Here is a 19,735-nt window from a genome sequence, read left to right as displayed (position 1 = left end):
CTCTCCATAGAGCTCCTGTAGAAGGTTGACATGCTGGTGACGGTATCCTTGTCTGCTTCAGTTTTCTCAGGAAGTGCAATCACTGTTGCGCCTTCCTCGCAAATGAGGAGATGTTAAGTGCCCACGATAGGTCACTAGTTAAGTGAACCCCAAGGAACTTGGTGCTCTCCACTCTCTTCACTACAGAGTTATTGATGTGTAGTGAAGGGTTTTGATTCCTGGTCCTTCTGAGTCCACGATCATCTCCTTCGTCTTGGCCACAGTGAGACTCAGGTTGTTATTCTCACACCATATCATGAGATTTTCCACCTCTTCTCAGTAGTGCAACTGATCAAGACCAGCTACCGTTGTGCTATCTGTAAACTAGATGACACAGTTGGAGCTGGATCTGGCAATGCAGTCGTGGATCAGTACCATGAACAGAAGCGGACTGAGCACATAGCCCTGAGGTGCTCAGTGTGACGGTGCTCAACGTCTGCTACTGACCCAGACAGACTGTGGTTTTTCCATCAGGAAGTCCAGAATCCAATTACAGTGAGGGGTGTTGAGACCCAACGACTCAAATAACCCTCTAGACTCCCCTTGCCTATGATGAAGATTGTGACTCCCTATCTTATGTATGCCCCTCATGATGTTACAAAGCTCTTTCATTAACAGCAAATATACCACATTGTGCCAATGCTGTTCAATTTTTTTCAACTTTTTACTTTAAAACATTTTTACATTTTGCATCACTTTAATAGTTACATCAAATGTGGCATGCAGGGACTCAGTGTAGGGGAACACATTTGGTGTATGAGACATGGTTAGTGTAAGGGAGACAGTGTAGGCGGCACAGCAAGGGGAACATGTTTATTGTAAGGGACATGGTTTGTATCAATGACACAGTTGGAGCAGGGAGACATGGTCAGTGCAAGGGTCATATTCAGTGTTTGGGGAAATGGATAGTGTTGGGAATATGGATAGTTGACTTTCAGTGAACTGCTAAAAACAACTTTTTGAGACTCCACTATTAAAAATATTTATTTTAAGTATATGTATACATGTACTGTACTTATCTGTACAGTGTTTGCACTCTGGACCAAAGACTGTTGTTTTGTCAGGTTGTACTGGTACAATCAGATGATAAATGAACTTGGATGAGAGGGCACAGTTAGTGTAGGAACACAGTTAGTGTAGGGGTCAGGGTTAGTGTAGGGGAATACAATTAGTGTAGGGGGACACAGTTAGCATAGGGGACACAGTTATTGTAGGGGACACAGTTATTGTAGGGGACACGGCTGGTGTAGGGGGACAGAGTTACTGCAGGGGACATGGTTAATGTAAGGGAACAGTTAGTGTAGTGACCATAGTTAGTGTAGCGGGACACAGTTAGTGTAGGGAAACATGGTTAGTATATGGGAACATGGTTAGTATAGGGGAACATGGTTGTCTATGGGGACACAGTGTAGGGTGACAAGGTTAGTGTAGGGAACACAGTTAGTATAGGGGATATGGTTATTGTTGGTGTATTGTTAGTGTAAGGGGACTTGGTTAGTGTTGAGGAATACAGTTATTGTAGGGGACATGGTTAGTATAGGGGACACAGTTATTGTCGGGGACAAGGCTGGTGTAGGGGGACAGAGTTACTGCAGGGGACATGGTTAATGTAAGGGAACAGTTAGTGTAGTGACCATGGTTAGTGTAGAGGGACACAGTTAGTGTAGGGAAACATGGTTAGTGTAGGGGAACATGGTTGTCTATGGGACAGAGTGTAGGGTGACAAGGTTTGTGTAGGGGACATGGTTAGTATAGGGGATATGGTTATTGTTGGTGTATTGTTAGTGTAGGGGATGTGGTTAGCTTCATCTCTCTTCATAAAATAAATACTCCATCCTTGGAATTTCTCTGATGATCCCTCATTGCATTCTTTATTTCACCAGTGACCCAGGTTGGAATCCGCCACTGCCTATAAGCAGTTTTACGTTCTTGTTCCTGTATTCTACCACGTTCCAACATGGCAGGTTTAGTTGGTAAACTGGTGACATTGGTGCAGTTGGGCAGATGGGCCTGATATTGTGTTAATCTCCAAATCAAATAAAATAATGAAGCAAAATAAAATTAAAATAATAATTCATATATCCATCATTCTGATGGCACCAGATTGTCAGAATTTCCAGCCTATTGGATGCTACTCACACTGATAGCACACCACATTTGTATCTACCTGTTTGGATCTTACATAGCACAGTAAAACCCCTGTTATCCAGAATTCAAGCAGTCAGCAGCCACTAGGCAAAGACTATTACAGTTTAAAATTGATATGACTCGTTGTTAGTTTACCAATCCACACAACACGCAATCTTTAGCAACCGGAAAATTCACTTATCTGGCATCTACCAATCCCCATAGGTGTGGATACCAGGAGTTTTACTAAAGTACAAAGTATTTACCTGAGAACCCAGAGTGTTTAAAGGGAGAGTGAGAAATGGGGCCCTGATGTATTTAAAGGGAGAGCAGGAAACAGAAAGTGGTGATCCAGATGCCAAACCAAAAGGATTTCCAAACCTTAAGATGCCTGATGATCTATCTGTTTTTCCTTATTTAATTCTTTGTAAGATTATTGGTGCTATAACTGGAACATTCCATCCCTCCTAGGTTTCTTTGTGCTCACCAGTGGAGATTTTCAAACCCGACAGTCTAGTTCTGATGTGAACAGATGGTAATCCAGGACCTTGTGATGAGTAGACTTCCTGTTTGCATTGATTGCTGTTTCCTTTTCAACAGGTGGAAGCATCCCTGGCTCTGCTGTCCTCATCTTTCACATCCATGTGATTGATGCCCACAATCCTTCTGACAAAATCAAGATCAAAACTTACCACAAACCACAGAACTGCACTGCCCGAAGTAAGAAGGGGGATTACATCAAGTACCACTTCAACGCCACACTAATGGATGGGACACAATTAGATTCCACGTAAGGATCACCATGTCTCCTGACAATGATCGGCAAGCAGATGGTTGAGTTCCCACTGTCTCTCCCCCATCCCTGTGTTCCTGCTGCCCTTCATAGCCATTCGATCTCTCGCATCTTTCCTACCCCTTGCGTCCCTCCTACTTGTGACCCTTATTTGTGTACTGAAGCTTTGTCTGAAGCACAAGGGAGGTAAAGGTCCTGGTAAAGAATCTACATTTAACCAAACCCTTTCAGGCCTTTTTGGCTCATTGTGTGCTCTACAACTAACCCAGGAGGTTCAGTCACTACTGTAATGTCAGACACACTGCAACCAATGCATGCACAGCAAGCTCTATGAAAAGTAACTGCAAAGCTCCCTACATCTGTGACTGTACATCAAAGTATTGCTTTGGCTGTCGAAATGCTTTGAGACACATGGTGCTGTTGAAATGCTCACTTCCCAGTGAGGGTTATGTTTTGGTCAGGATGCTGTGTAGGATCACCTTGATCTCCTCAGGGAGAGTCCACCAGGGATGACTTGTTTAATGACTGGCCAAACTATAATACCACTGACAGTTCTGCATTCTACTGGGGGTACACTGCGAATGTCTTGATTGTGTGATAATATTCAAGTATTGGTATCTGGACCCACAGCTTTTGACTCAATGGTGAGAATAGTGCTATTAATACAGAACAAACAAAAAATTGCTGGAGCTACTCAGCAGGTCAGACAACATCCAAGAGTAGAAATGTTTTGGTTGTGAACTATTAATGCAGAGGTAGTTTACACTTGTGAGGTACAGCAGTAGAATCTGCCAGAGACAGATATGGACAGTGAAACAGGTGGATCAATGGAAAGACCTTTCCTGTTGACTGAGAACAGATGACAAAACAAAGGCTGGGACAAAAAAAGTAAGGATGTTAAAATCAACAGTTTATCAGCAGAAGGAAAGTGATCAGGGACCGAAGAGTTCTCATTGGAGTTATCAGTCAGGATGTGACGAGATGGATTCTATAATCACCATTCTTAGAATGTACTTAGGCAGCCACATTCTCAGGTTGGCAATCAGACAAAAAAAGTTGTCTTTGCAAAGTGTGTGGTGGAAATATTGCATTTCAAGGATATAAGTGGATTGGATGCATAAACAGAAACAATGAAAGGTAGGGGCAGTGGAGAATGGAAGAGATTTGGGGTTCCCTATATACTGATCATTAAAAGGTTAGCATTGAACATAGACCAGTACAATTCTGGAAGTTTGGCCATCTGGCCTGTCAAGCCTGCTCCTCCATTCAATCAGATCATGGCTGATTTGGCCATAGATTCAATCAGATCATGGCTGATTTGGCCATAGATTCAGTTCCATCTACCTGCCTTAATTCCTCTACTATGCAGAAATCTATCTATCAAACATTATTTAATGATGCAGTCTCTACTGCTGATGACAACCTTTGTCTGCCTTATGCTTGACTAAAGGAAATTTTGTGTAAAATTACATTAAAATGACAATAAAATAAACTTGAATAACCCTTAATCAATCCAAATATCTATCTAATTCTATCTTAAATATATTTAATAATGCAGCCTCTACGGCTTCCCTGAGCAAAGAATTCCACAGATTAACTACTCTCTGGGAAAAGAGTTCCTCTTCATCTCTGTCCTAAAATCTACATCCCTAAACCTTGAGGTTATGGACCCTGGCTTTCATGTTATCTATCTGTTTTATTGTTCATAACTGCCTCTTTGGCAAATTCCACTGCTCCCCCTCACATGAACAACTTTCCTCCTTCCAATCTTTATATCTGTTACACAATTTTGTATGTTTCTGGAAGAGCCCCTCACATCTGAATTCCAGACAACTCGATTTCTCCTCACAGGGTAACCCCTCATTTCTGGAATCAACATGATTCCTCTGCACTGCCTCCAAAGCTAGGATAATATTTCTCAAGTGATACAAGAAAGCCCGCAGATGCTGGACTTCCTCATCCTTCTACTGAATGCCACAACAAATGAAGGTGAGCATGGGGTATGCCTTCTTTACCACCCTGTCTAGTTGCATTGCCACTTTCTAGGATATATGGGCCTGAACCCCCAAATTCCTCCACATCATGCTATTAGTAGACCTGTAAATGCTCCTCCTACATTTGACCTCCTAAAATGCAACACTGCTTGGATTGAACTGCATTTACTATTTCTCTGCCCACATCTGTAACTGATCCATGTCTTGTTGTCTTCTTTGGGAGCCTTCTACACTGTTCACAACTCCACCATAATGTGTTATGAAGTAAAACAGGAAATGATGGAATCACTCAGCAGGTGAGGTAGCATCTGAAGAGTGTGCAAGCATGGAACAGAGTTAACCTTTCAGAATGATGATCTTTTGTTATCTGCTAACAGGTCTTTGTCCTGAAATATTATCCTGTGCTGTCTGTTCTGCAGCATTTTCTGCTTTTCTTTCACATTTGCAGCAATTGCAATAATCATGATTTTTAATTAAAATGTCCTGGGTGGTGCATAAAATGATCTCAGTGGCTGACAGGATGCTCCCCTTTCTTAGCTCAGGATGAGAAGAGAACATTTCAGTGATACACAAGACAGTGGTGGACCCCACAGCTGAGCAATGATACCCTGGCCTTTTGGAATTATACGCCAACCAAAATGTCTCACCCACACTAGTCCCACCTGCTTGTGTTTGGTTTGTATCCCTCCAAAACTGTCTTATCGAGGAAGGCAGACAACTGGAATCCAAGGATTAATATTAAAGTTGAGATTTCACAAACTAAGTTTGACTTCCCTGGTATGTGGAAAGTTGAGGGGCTTTGGCTAAAGTTTTCTGGGTGTGAGGGGAGCAGAGAGGAAGGATGGAGAGAAAGTCTTCCCTCTGGTCAGCGAGTTCAGGACCAGGGAGCAGAGACCAGGTTCCTGCAGTGAACTTGGCTTCTATACATGGATAGTAAAAGGTCAGAATTCATTTGCACAGATAACAATTAATACCAAGTAGATTGATTAAATATGAAACTGCTGGGATCTTGATAATCAGAGGTTCAGAGATGTTGGAAAAAGCCAGGAATATGAGAAACAAAGCAAAAACTGCAGATCCTGGAAATCTGAAATAAAAACAGAAACTGCTCAAAACACACAGTAGATCTGTGGGGCATGGAACAGTTAATTTTTCAGGGCTGAAACTTCCATGGAACTGGGACAGAAGGAAAACAAATGAGCTTCATTGGCAGTGAAAGGATAGGTAGAAGAAAGGGGAGGTTTCTGCTTGGATTCTGAGCAGAGGTTAAGATGAAATTAGCACTGGAGGCAAATCTAAAGACACTCAGTGACTCTGGGGGAATTCTCATTTGCTTCTCTTTCTCTGACTGTAAGAGGCACTTCAGGCAATTTCTGCCGATGGCAAATCTGTCTACTTTTACAGCTGGCAAAACCAATTTTGTGTAATATGACATTGTTTAATTATATGACAATAAATTGAATCTTATATCTATGGGGACTGTTGGGCACAGAAACCAGTATCATTTGAAACTAATTTATGAGCACAGTCTTCAGCGAACAGCTTGCAACTTTACATTTGGAGGTTTTGGTGGTGTGAAAGGTGAGGATATGTAGTAGTTTTTCTCATGCTTGTGTGAAGCTTGTAAAAGATGAACTATGATCAATGGAAAGAAAATCAGTGTACAGCACACAATGGATTAATGTCGATGTGGCAAGTGGAAGATCTGCATCTAATGCCTGTCGCAAATGTCCTACTTTCATCTTTTTAAGCATCTAGTCCTAAGTCTGACCCTTTCATGAATGAAAACAAATTAGTTTCAGTGGCAGTGAAGATGGGGAGGGATAGGTGGAAGAAAGAGGAGGTTTCTACTGGGACTTTGAGCAGAGGTTAAGGTGAATTGGTGACCGAGAATATGGTTTGAGGTAGAGTGTGTCAGATGGAGAGGTGTAAGAACACAAGTTCTGCAGAATTAGGAGTGTGCATTGTTGGAGGGTAAAGGACAGCAGTGTCTGGGAAACTGAATGGCCTGCTCGGTGGTGGGCTGTGCATTTTCTGGATTACTCATTGGTCTTATTTAGGTCTGTGGCAGGAGCTCATTCACCGACAGTCCAAACCAGGCAGCTTTGCGTTAATTTCCGTCTCTCCCCTCTCCAAATGCTGATGTGGAACTTGGAAATCTGTTGCTTCTTAAAAACAGATGTTCTCACACAGAATGAGCCCCCTAGGCTCTTCAGACTTTTAACCCTGTATGTGCACACTTGTGCTTGCTGTGGATTAACAGGCATATGTCATGTAGTACTGGACACATGATCTGCAGTACTGGATGCATGATCTGTGGTACGAGACACATGATACACATACTGGACATTTTACGAGGTGCACGATCCACGCTACCAGATGTGGTTCCAGGCGCATGATTTGTGTTACCAAAAACAGGGTCCACAGTACCTGATTCTGTATTTTTGGGCTGGAATAGCTAACATCTTGGTTTTCCAATCTCTTAGTCAGGGCATTTAATACTTTATCTCTTAATTGCTCTCCCTCCTTCCCCTTTCTCTATTGAAGTGTGTGATGTTTGGTGCACACTTGATGGGCAAATGGCCTGTTACGTGCTGCATTACTCTGTCTAGCTGCTATTTATGGACGCCAATTTCTTTCAGTTACAACTATGGAAGAACATACAACATTGTCCTGGGATCTGGTCAAGTGGTCATTGGGATGGACATGGGCCTCACAGACATGTGTGTTGAAGAGAGACGGACGATTATAATCCCACCTCACCTGGGCTATGGAGAGAGGGGTGTTGGTATGTAATATGTTGGTACTATAGTTTGAATCTAAAGCTCTAATATGACAAAAGATGCCACAAATATTGATAATATTAGCTTGATCAAATATGATGATATTGATAATAATTTGATAATCGGTCATTGGCATGATCAAACTCAATGGATTGACTTTATTTGCGATATACATTGTTCTACAATTGCCCATGGGTCTAACAATGGCTCCTGTGAAAGGCATTTATCACAGTTCATTGCATTATAACATAGGAGGCAATTGATCCCAGTCAGATAGAATGGTCTCTTTATTCTTTATTGTTTATTTGTCACAAATATATTAGATGTGACACACACTCCCCCTTCTCCAGATGCACCACATTAGTCCCACTCCCCAATCTACCAGCATTTACTCAGATTACCTGCTGAAAGTGTCCATTGCTTCCTGGGCTAGTTACTGAAACATGTGAATTATGGATACTGTTAATGCACAGGTCATATTGAATAGGAATGTTCAGCAGTAGGATGTAATGACACTTCAGAGCTGGGGTTTCTGACCAGTATGCGAGTCTGGTTATTTTGATTCTCCACCGCCTCCCACCCATCACACGACTCCTGTGTCTGCAGGAGTGAGGTGGAAACTGATGGTGTTGGAATTGAAAGTAAATCACAAAATTCTGTAGACACCATGGTTGAAGTAAAAACAAGATGCTGGAGAACCTCAGCAGGTCAAACAGTGTCCTTTATGAAGCAAAGGCAAAGATACATAACTGACGGGCTTGAGCCCTTCATCAAAATATGTGAACATGCCAGCAGGCGTCTGAACAAAAGGGTAGGAGGGGGTGATGTGCTATCAATAACTCGAAAGACTGGAGTTACAGAACAATAGGCTTTTATTTACAATAAACTTGCAGGTCATCCTGTGCTGTGACCCAGGCTTTCTGGGGAGGGGTTAAACAGGATGAGAGGGAGGAGCCATGGTACAGAATGGGGTGGAGCCAGATAAATGAGTGTACAGCAGTTCACCACATTCACCCCTTATTTTTTTTATTTTGCCCAGTGGGGTGATGTGGGGCACGAAGTCTTACAGGTCAAGTCCGTCCGGTGGCCTGGCCTTCTGTTGTGACTGGCGAAGAGCTGGTTGCTGTGCTGTAGCTGGGGCCATTGTTGAGTCCTGGACCTCCAGCGCTGTGTCAACCTGCTGGGGGCATGGCGATTCGACCAGAGTGACTGGGACAGGGGTGGGGTTAAGAAGCGATGGCATGGAAGGAGGTGGTGCTGTTTGGTGGGTATGCGCCTTGGGTGCCCCTGCGCGCGTGTATTGGGGGTTTGCATGGAGGAGCTGGACCATTTCAATTAGTGGGTCAGTTTTGTGGTCCATCACATGTTTCCGTAGCAGGACAATCCCTGGGGATATCAACCAGGTTGGCAGGGTGGACCCTAAAGCAGACTTCCTGGGAAAGAAGAAAATCTGTTCGTGAGGCATAGCATAGGTGGCAGTACATAACAGCAACCTGATAGCGTGGAGTGCCTCAGGAAGGACCTCCTACCAGTGAGAGACTGGCAGCCCTCTGGATTTAAGGGTAAGGAGGATGACCTTCCACATAGTGGCGTTCTCCCGCTATACCTGGCTATTCCTTTGGAGGTTATAACTAGTGGTCCTGCTGGTGGCGATACCTCTGGCTACCAGGTATTGGTGGAGCTCGTCGTTCATGAATGAGGACCCCTATCACTGTGGATCTATGACGGGCAACCAAACAGGGTGAACAAGTTGCGCAGTGCTTTGATGACCGTGGTGGTGGTGATGTCTGAACAAGGGATGTAAAAGGGAAAAAGTGAATACTCATCGATGAGCGTGAGGAAATAAATGTTGCGTTTAGTGGAGGGAAGGGGGCCCTTGAAGTCTGTACTCAAGTGTTCAAAAGACTGTGTGGCTTTTGCCAGGTGCGCCCTATCTGGTTGGTAGAAGTGTAGTTTGCACTCCACGGAGACCCGGCAGTCCCTAGTCATGTTTCTGACATCCCCAATGGAGTATGGCAAGTTATGCGATTTGATGAAGTGGAAGAATCTCATGATACCAGGGTGGCAGAGGTCATTGTGGAAGGTTTTGAGGCAGTCTATCTGTGCACTGGCACATAGTCCTCTGGACAAGGCATCTGGGGGCTCATTGAGCTTCCCCGGCTGATACAGAATATTGTAGTTATAGGTGGAGAGTTCGATCCTCCACCTCAAAATTTTATCATTCTTTATCTTCTCCTGCTGTTTGTTAAACATGAATGCCATGACCCATTGGTCCGTGAGCAGGGTAAAATGTTGGCTGACCAGGTAATGCCCCAAGTGCCACACTGCATCAACTATGCGTGAGCCTCCTTCTCGATGGAGGAGTGTTGGACTTTGGGTACAGGAGAAGAAGGCCATGGGTCAACCTGCCTGATTAAGGGTGGTGGCCAAGGTGAAATTGGACGCATTGCTCTCCATTTAAAATGGGGCAGATTCAGCCACCACGTACATTGCGGCCTTAACGACGTCTACTTTTATGCGACAGGATGGCCGGGCCTGTCTTGTCAGGAGAAGGATGTGGACTTGATAAGGGGGCGGGCTTTGTCCGCATAATTAAGGACCCTCTGGGCGTAGTAGAAAAGAACCCATGGCACCTTTTGAGGGCCTTGAGGCTGTGGGGAAGGGGGATCTCTAGCAGGGGGCGCATGCAGTCGGGGTTGGGGCTATTTACTCCATTCTTTACAATACAGCCAAGGATCACCAGGCAGGTAGTGCGGAAAATACATTTATCCCTATGTAGGTTAGATTGAGGCATCTGGTAGTTGTGAGGAATTTCAGGAGGTTGGTATCATGATCTTTCAGGTCATGGCCGCAAATTGTAATGTTATCCAGGTTGGGGAAAGTGGTGCACAGGTCATTTTGGTCCACTGTCTGGTTCATCTCCTTCTGGAAGATGGAGACACCGTTGGTAACACCGAAGGGTACCCTGAGGAAGTGTTAGAGGCGGCCATCAGTCCTCCGGGCAGATGGGGAGTTGGTGATAGGCCAATTTCAGGTTGATCTTGGAGAACATATGACATTGGGCAATTTGGTTGACCATATCCCCAATGCGGGGGAGGGGATACCCATCAGGCTGCATATAGCGGTTAATAGTCTGGCTATAATCAATCACCATTCTGTGTTTACCCCAACTCTTGACCACCACTACTTGAGTTCTCTATGGGCTGGAACAGACCTCAGTGATCCCCTCATTCAAGAATGCTTTAACGAGCGCCCTGTTCCCTTCACTGAATCGTCTGATTTTTGTAGCAACTGGTTTACAGCTGGTGAGGGAGGTTTGCAAACAGCAGTAGGGGATCAATATGGAGAGTAGAGAGACCACATGTTGGTTGGGCCAGTAGGGGAGTAGGGTGGCCGGCTGACAAACTGCGGGTTGCCGATCATGAAGGGAGGAGAGAACCATCATGTTGCATTGTAACGCTCTTGAGGTGGCACTGAAAGTCAAACTCCAGCAGCACTGGCGAACAGAACTGCGGCATGATGAAGAGTTTAAAGTCCCTGTAAGTCATACCCCCTCACAGTTAGTGTCTCGGTGGTGTAGCTGCAGATCTCGATTGAGTGGGACTTTGAAGCCAGGGTGACTTTATAGCTTACTGGCCTTGTTTTAAGGGAGTAAAGATGCACCACATTGGGGTGGTTAAAATTCTCAGTGCTTCCGCTATCGAAAAGGTATCTTGCCACCTGATCATTGATCAAGATGACCATCATAGACCAGGAGAGTTGATGTGGGCTGTTTTGACCCAGTAATATGAAGGCTATTGTCGGTTCATGGTCTGGTCCGTGCTGACTCATAGCCTGGGAGCATAATGGCGGTATCCATGTGGCAGTGTGGTTATCCCTGGAAGTTGATGGTGTCCAAGATGGCAGCTCCCATGTCGCAGCGTGGTCCTCTCTGAAAGATGATGGTGGCCTAGATAGTGGCCTCCCTGCTGCGCCTGTGATTGGCATACCTTCATGTAGTGTCCCTTCTTTCTGCACTTTGAGCACATCTCGTTTTTCACTTGGCAGGATTTTCTGGGGTGCTTTGCTTGGCCACAAAAGTAGCATTTTAGTTGGTCCTGGGTTCCTTGGCTGTGGTGGGCTTGCTCGTCAGACATGGTAGTGGAGTGCTGGCCTGTAAACCCACGTCCCAAGATGGCGGCCACCATGTGGACCCCATGCTGTTCACTGAGTAAGCTTCCATGTTATGGAGGGCAATCTCTAGTGATTTCATGAGGTTGATCGTCCCTTTTAAATCCAACTTACTCTGCTCGAGTAGCCTCTGGCGCATATAGTCCGGCCTGTCACCTGCGACATAGGCATCCCAGATCATGTCCTCTGTGTTCTGGGCAGCCAAAACTGACTGGAAGTTGCACACTCATGTGAGTCCCCACAGGGTGCAGAGGAACTCATCGCTCAATTCACTGCTGTCTGTGGTTGCCCAGCATGTGCCTGGTGTATACTTCGTCAACTTTCTCCCTATACTGGTCCTTGAGTATGTTCATTGTCTCCATGTACGTTGAAATGTCTCTGTTCATTGGGAGCACTTGATGTCTGACCTTGGAGAAGAGTAGGTGAAGCTTGTTTGTTACTATGGCCACGATTCCAGAGGAATTTTGCAGAAAGTCCTCAAAGCAGCGTAGCCAAAGCAGTCTGAGGCTTCGGGAGATTGTGGGTCAATCTCCAGTTTATCAGACTTCAAAAGTTGTTCCATCATTGGGAAAAAAATAGTGAAAAATGATGTGTTATCAATAACTCAAAAGACTAGAGTTATAGAACAATAGGCTTTTATTTACAATAAACTTGAAGGTCATTGTGTGCTGTGACTCAGGCTTTCTGGGGAGGAGTTATGGTGTTGGAGCCTTTATACAGGATTAAGAGGGAGAAGCCATGGATACAGTCACAGAGCATGGTGGAGCCAGATAAATGAGTGTACAGCTGTTCACCACGAGTGGAGGGGGGTGGGAGGAAGAGGGGGTAGCAAGGCAGGAGATGATAGGTGGAGAAGGGAGGGAGGGGTCAGCAGCAGTGAGGCGTAGGGGGATGGTAGGGCTGTGTGGGTGAAAGAACTGAAAGGACAGAAAAGGGGAGGGGGAAGAAAAGGCAAGCAGGGTTTAATGGAAAGAAGTAAAATCAATGTTCATGCCATGTGGCTGGAGAGTGCCCAGCTAGAAAATAAGGTGTTGTTCCTCCAATCTGCGGGTGATCAGGGTGGGACAGTCTATAAGGCAATGGACAGACATGTGAGCATGGGAGTGTGACCCAAAATTGAAATGGTTGGCCACTGGGAGGTCACTGTTGTTTCGAATGGAGCAGAGATGCCGAGTGAAGCGACCTCCCAGTCTGTAACCGGTCTCTCCATTGTAGAGAATATGGCATTGGAAGGAACAACTCCTTATTTTCCATCTGGGCACTCTCCAGCCAGATGCCATGAACATTGACTTTACTGCTTTCCATTAAACCTGCTTGCCTTTTCTGCCCCCTCTCCTTTCTTTCCTTACAGTTTTTTAACCCCTCAGCCCTACCATTCCCTCTCCCTCCACCTATCATCTCCTGCCTTGCCACCCTCCCTCCCCCACTTCCCCCACTACCCTTTTGTTCATTGTTGGAATTGAAGTATCTGTGGACTTGGTGGGCTCAAGGCTCTGTGCCACCTGATTACCTCTGCATCTCTTGTTCTTCAGTGGGAGAGGTACCTGGCAGTGCGGTGCTTGTCTTCGATGTAGAACTGATAGAGCTGGTCTCAGGTCTCCCAGAAGGATACATGTTCGTTTGGAACAAAGAGGTGTCGCCGAACATCTTCCAGGATATAGACAAGGATGAAAACAAGGAAATCAGTCCCAAGGAGGTAAAATTAACAGCATAATTTAAATGGAGGGAATTGGGCAGGGGTTGGGTAAGATGAGGAAGATGTGGGGTTGGAGTGGGGGTTGAGTAGAGGAGGGACGGGGAAATATAGGAATAGAGTGGGGGGATGGGCATAGGAGGGGATAGAGTGGGGTAGGGTAGAAGAGGAATGGATAGGAGTGGGTAGAGGAGAGGAAGGGGATAATTTGAGTAGGAAGCGGGATGGGGAGAGGATTTGCACACACCTTTCTCACCATTGTTCGGGGCCCCACAGAATCCTTTCAAGTGTGAATCTCTAGTGGTTATTTACTGCGCCTGGAGCTCCTGATGCGGCCTCTTCTCTCTGCATCAGAGAGACTGAATGCAGACGAGGAGATAGATTAATCAAGCACTTTTTTCCTTCACCCTCCTGTCTCCCTTCCTCCAGCCCCCCCCCCCACCCTCTTCCCTTCATTTTCTGATCAATCTTTCGTAGGCCTCTTCTATCTCACCCAAAACTTCTCAGCTTCTTTTTCTTCTACTCTCTCACCTACTTCCTATGGGTGCTGCATGACCTGCTGAGTTTCTCCAGCACTTTTATTATGATAAACTCTGTTTCTCATTCCACTGATGCAGTCTGACCTGTTGTGTGTTTCAGCATCAGATTTCCTGCATTTTCTGATTTTTAAAAATTTATTTTCTTGAGTTCTTGGGAATAGGAATTGAATCCAAGAGCTCCTGATTAAAGGAGAGGTTATAATCCTTTGAGTCCTCAGTATTTTCTTCACCTAAGTAGCTGGTTTCTGGTTTTGGGCATGCCTCTCATGTCCTGCTTTGCTCTTCGTTGCAGTTCTCCACGTATATCCTGGCCCAGGTGGAGAGTGGACAGGGGAAACTGGCGCCTGGCTTCTCTCCAGATAAAATTATTGAAAACATGTTCTCCAACCAGGACCAGAATGGTGACGGCAAGATAACAGTTGATGAATTCAGGCTGAAAGATCCAGAGAATTCCCAGCATGATGAGCTGTAAAGCAAAAGTTGCACTTCCGTGCTACAGCTGAGTGGATCTTGTCCATATTTCTGTTCCATGGTTATCTTAAAACATCGATTCCCATTTGCGCATCAATGACTGAATATGTATTCACTCAGTTCCTGAGAACAGTTGAGTTGCAGGAGTGTCCCTCTTTTATAGTGTCTTCACATTTTATTTTAGTCAGTATTTGAGATTAAACTCCTTCCCTCCCTGCATCCTCTCGAGGCATACTCCAGATTTGTCTTATTGGAGATCTAACTTTATATTTGTTAATGTCACATGCAAGTAATTATCTCAACTCTGACATTCTATATTCCTCGTGAATTGCTCACATTTAACAAAGTTACATCTGGGTGACATGGTTTAATTAGAACATAAACAGGAGATGCAGAAGCATTACACAGTTTACTAATTTGTTTTACCCTTTGGAAAGGGAGGGGCTACTTCAGTCTGAGAATGAAAGTCCTTCAGCTCCGTTCATTATGGCATTTGCTACTTGTAACCGATTGGACATCATTCACTGAGCTGGCGGTTAATGGATAGGAACATTTCACACTTGCTGCAGGGGGATCCGAGAGTTTTATCTGCCAATACTCAAAAGATCTGGAGAAACAAACACAAAAAGTGTTGGGAAAACTGATCGTATCAGGCAGTGCGTGTGGGGAAAATAAGAGTTAATAATTCATGCTGATTACGTTGAAGTGTCATCATTCTGAAATGTTATAACTCGGTTAACAGATCTCTGATCCGCTGAACATTTCCAGCCTTTTCTGTTTTTGTTGCAGATTTCTCACAACTGCAGTATTTACTTTGAGAGAAGTTAAATTTGTGTCTATTTCTAAGAAACTCCAAATGTTTTTTTACATTTTCTTTCTGTGGCACTGGCTCAAGAGAGCAAGGTGATACACTTCATGCTGCTAGGATCAAAGACAAAGCCTCACTAGGTTAAACACCAGGGGTGCCCATTTTTGTATGGTAGATAATTGGTGCACTGGAATTCAGTTGTGATTTGAATACTGTGAGAGTGGGAATGTGGTGCTAATTGGACAATTACACAGGCACCATGGGCAGCAGTGTTCTTTGGTCCTCTGTTTCTCGCAAGTTTTCTTTTATATCCAGCAATTTTTTCTACTTCTATGCGACTGCTGTCACATAACAAATGGGAAAATGAAAGGAATATTGGCTCTGTCACATTAGCACAATTTAACTGGCTACTTGACCCCTGTGACCAAAGATCTAATTCACCCAAACCCACTTCCAGCTCTTGATCTGTAGCCCTGAATATTAGGATATTCCATTGTTGTCCTACCTTGACAAGTAGTGAATTCTATTCATGATTTCTCCCCTGGCTTAAAAAAGGCACCTCTCCTGCGCTTTTTTCAACCAACTATTTTTAAATCTTTGCCTTCCTGCCACTGACTGCTGTGCCTTGAGAAAGTAGTCCTTTGGAGGGCTATAGTCTAAGTGCAGGTCAATGGGTTTCTGTGCTGTGGTGTTCTGATTCATACCATGTGCCTGCTTTTTAACAGTTAATATAAAAAGGCACCAATAGAAATTCCAGCATATTTTTAGTTACATCAAAAATATAGCAACTTCGTCATAACCTGTCTATTCTAAACTCTATGTGCTCTCTCTCTCTCTGATCCACTGAAAATTTGTTCAGTCACACTTTCCTGAACCACAGGCACCAGTAATTTTCTGACCACAAATGGCCAACAATTTGCTGAACAAATCACTGTTCTGCCTCTCATCTTTCTGAACTATTGAGCTTCTAATCAGAAGGAATGATTCCAGAAATGGGAGAACCTTGAGTGATAATCTTCAGCTGCAGAACAATTGCAGTTTTAGATATTATTTTAAATTTTTTAATGTAAATTTTAAAAATTGTAGACATACAGCATGGTAACAGGCCCTTTTGGTACACAGGCCCGGGCCGCCCAATTTCACTGAATTAACCTGCAACTCCCGTCCATTTTTTAAGGGTAGAGCACCTAGAGGAAACCCATGTAAACACAGAAAAAAATATACAAACTCGCAGACAGCGTCTGATTCGAACCCAGGTTGCTGGCGCTGTAGTAGCATTACACTAACCACTATGCAAACTGTAATGACCACTATTTTCAGGGAATAGACTAGATAATGTAGAGGCATTGTCACCTCTTGACCATTCTCATGACCTCTGAACCCTGTAAACCCAGGAATACAAGTGAAAACTGTGCATCTGGTCTTAAGAATTCATCTCCCCAAACCCTAGGATCATTCTGATGAAATGCACCCACTGCAGGAATAGTATTTCCACCACTTGACACGAAATTCCAACTTGGTCTAACCAGGGCTCTGTAAAACCAAAAGGAAAATTTCTTTTCAAATCCAAGATGCACTGAAGATCTTTTGGGTCTTCTTCATGAAACACTTCCAAAGGCAACCCCTTGAAAATTAGAAATAACACTGGAGAACAATTTTTTTTTCAAAAAAGTTGCTACCTGAAAAAAAAATTAGGGATTCTGATAGACAACTTGAAGCTGAACTCTAGGATAATTTCAGATTAGCTATATCACATAGGACGTTGGAGAAATATTAAATTAACTTTATTGAATTTAGCATCTCCTAGAGATGCTGACAATTTCCATTCGTTCAACTAACCTAGTGTTTTGCCACTTCATTTTGTTTGTACTCAGCATCTTGTGTTAGTGTCCAACAATAGTTGGTAGCATTGATGGATTCCTCACGCTGATACTGCTTTTCCATGGTTGTAATGTGCTGGTGAAACCTTTTACTATGTTCATCACTGACTGCACCAAGATCACCAAGTGCAAATGCAGAAAATGAATTTTCAATGACATGTTGCGCTTCATGGTTTTATATGCCTGAAGCACGTTGTTGATCAGCTGGATATAGCTTGGTGCTCTGTAGTTATGAAAATTCTCGACGACATCTTTAAATGCCTTCTATGTGTGCCCAGGCCTAACACATTTGCATTGCTTGGACTGACCAAAATAGCTTCCTTTGTGGGCAATATTACTAGAAGACTTAAAATATGACAAGAAATCACAAAAATAGGTTATATCTAAAAAAATGGCATATGATTAGGAAAATTTAAGGGTGATTTTTGTGAACAGCAGCCCAAAATCCATAAAATACACTTAAAAGGTGTTCAGGAAGCAAAACCTTCATTATCCAGTGTAATTAATGTTTCAGGATCCCGAGTGAAGGTTAGTTGCTGATTCTTTATCACTTAGCACAATATTCATTTAGTTTAAATTTCATTCACTGTGACAGTTCTCCATGAAAACTCCAGATTCTCTAAATATATTGATCTGCCTCACTTTGAAAAGATTTAAATTCAACAAATATTTCATCAAAATAGTGGAGGAACTTTGATTATTAGTACAAGGCAATTATTGGTGTTGAAAAGATTCCCTATGTAAGTTTTTTGCAGCCAAACAAGTTTCAATTTTTCTAAATCAAATCTTTGCTTTTGTTACAACTTACATTAAATTAGGTATAAAAATTCAAATGACTAGCTGAACCCACTATTTGCTACTAATATTCAATTACATTATTGTATTTAGGTGTGGGGACAACAGAATTTGAATTGCATTTTCTGGTACTTTGTTTTAGAGTTACTTCTGCCTGCCATGAGATTTATTTCCATTTCACCTTTGTTTTTTTTATTGTGGTGTTACTTTCATTAAATATTTGGGATTTTGTAAGTTAAATTATGACATTTTATTCAAAGCATGAAAGGTTTATATTTCATTGTTTATGTTGTTTTCATTGAACTGTACGTCTGCTTGGAGGACATTGTCTGGTATAACCAGAGACATCACTAAGAAAGACAGTGTATGATTGTGAGGGAAGGAATTTTTACTCAATGGGAATTTTAAATGAAAAGCCAGAATTTGGAGAGCAGTTTCCATCTTCTATCACACCGACCCAGGGCAATAGTCACATCGGATCAACCTGAGGAACGGTAATGTTTGGTCTTGGATGATGCAGCAGAAGGAACTTTACCAGCCCAGTAAAAGGATCAAACTAAATTACAGTCAATTTGAACTCTGGTGCTCGTTACTCAGAAGCAAAGCATCACATAATCAATATTCAGGTACAACAACATTTAGGGAAAAAAATGGCAATATTAACCTTTATTGTAAGAGGGTAAAGTGTAAGGATAGGTGATTCACAAGACCACATTGGAATATGATGTGCATATTTGGTCTCCCTGCCTACTGAATCATCAATGTACATGGAACAAGTGTTGGTAAATGGAATTAGATTAGATAGGTACAAGGTGGGTGGCATGGAGACCATTTTTGTACTTTTATTATATCTGGAATTGAGGAAATGCAAAGTTATGCTGTTCAGTCCTGGGTTATGGGGTGGGAACCATACTATGAGGAGAAAATAATCATTCTAAGCCTACATGGTCTAGAGCACACATGTCAAACTCTGGCCCGCGGGCCAAATTTGGCCCGCGATATAATTATATTTAGCCTGCAAGATCATATTAAATATATATTAGAGTTGGCCCGCTGGCCGCCGCGCCAGTATAGCGCATGCACAGCAGCAAGCACCACCATAGTAGTTTTTAGCACTTCCACAGCAGGCACAGCAGTCACCGATATAGTTAACGGGAAAGTTCATTAGACATTCACAGCGCCGCCTAGCTCCAACGGACCCGCCGCCGAGCACCAACGGACCCGCCGCCGAGCACCAACGCACTCGCCGCCTAGCTCCATGTGGCTGGACGTGGTGGGTCACCTCTGCGTCTCCTTGAGCTTCATCTGTGGGCGGGTGCTGCTGGGCATCGGACTTTCCGCTGGGGTGGAGGTCGCGGACGAGTTCCACTGCTCTCACGGTATTCCCGGTGAGATGGCGAGACCAGCGGGGATTCCTTGGGTTGTTGGCGACGGTTGCGGCAGGCGGAGGCGGGGGCGGAGGAGGGAGGGGGGCGGGGGAGGATGCCGCTCGGGTTTGCTGGGTGGGCTGGGGAGGGCTCCCTGCAGATCTCTGCTCCCTGGCATGCTTCTCGGCAACGTGCGATCCTTGGCTTAAAAGCTAGAGAGAAATATTATTTATTGAATATTTTATTTCTTATTTGTTAATGCTTCTTATGGAAAGA

The 19,735-nt window shown here is 43.8% G+C and overlaps 1 protein-coding gene across 2 annotated transcripts in view; it reads left to right on the top strand.

The window, feature by feature from the left end:
• Positions 1–18,663, top strand: part of LOC138755300 (peptidyl-prolyl cis-trans isomerase FKBP9-like) — a 51,226-nt gene extending 32,563 nt beyond the window's left edge. For both annotated transcript variants that reach the window (XM_069921056.1, XM_069921055.1), the window contains 4 exons: positions 2,767–2,956; positions 7,596–7,741; positions 13,439–13,602; positions 14,431–18,663. In XM_069921056.1, the coding sequence (XP_069777157.1) occupies positions 2,767–2,956; positions 7,596–7,741; positions 13,439–13,602; positions 14,431–14,610 (680 nt within the window). In that variant the 3' untranslated portion in view covers positions 14,611–18,663. The remainder of the gene's footprint in view (positions 1–2,766; positions 2,957–7,595; positions 7,742–13,438; positions 13,603–14,430) is intronic.
• The last annotated feature ends 1,072 nt before the right edge of the window (positions 18,664–19,735 follow it).

This window comes from Narcine bancroftii, chromosome 2, assembly GCF_036971445.1.
Source record: "Narcine bancroftii isolate sNarBan1 chromosome 2, sNarBan1.hap1, whole genome shotgun sequence".
Lineage (NCBI taxonomy): Eukaryota > Metazoa > Chordata > Chondrichthyes > Torpediniformes > Narcinidae > Narcine > Narcine bancroftii.
This window is presented reverse-complemented; position numbering and strand designations above follow the sequence as displayed.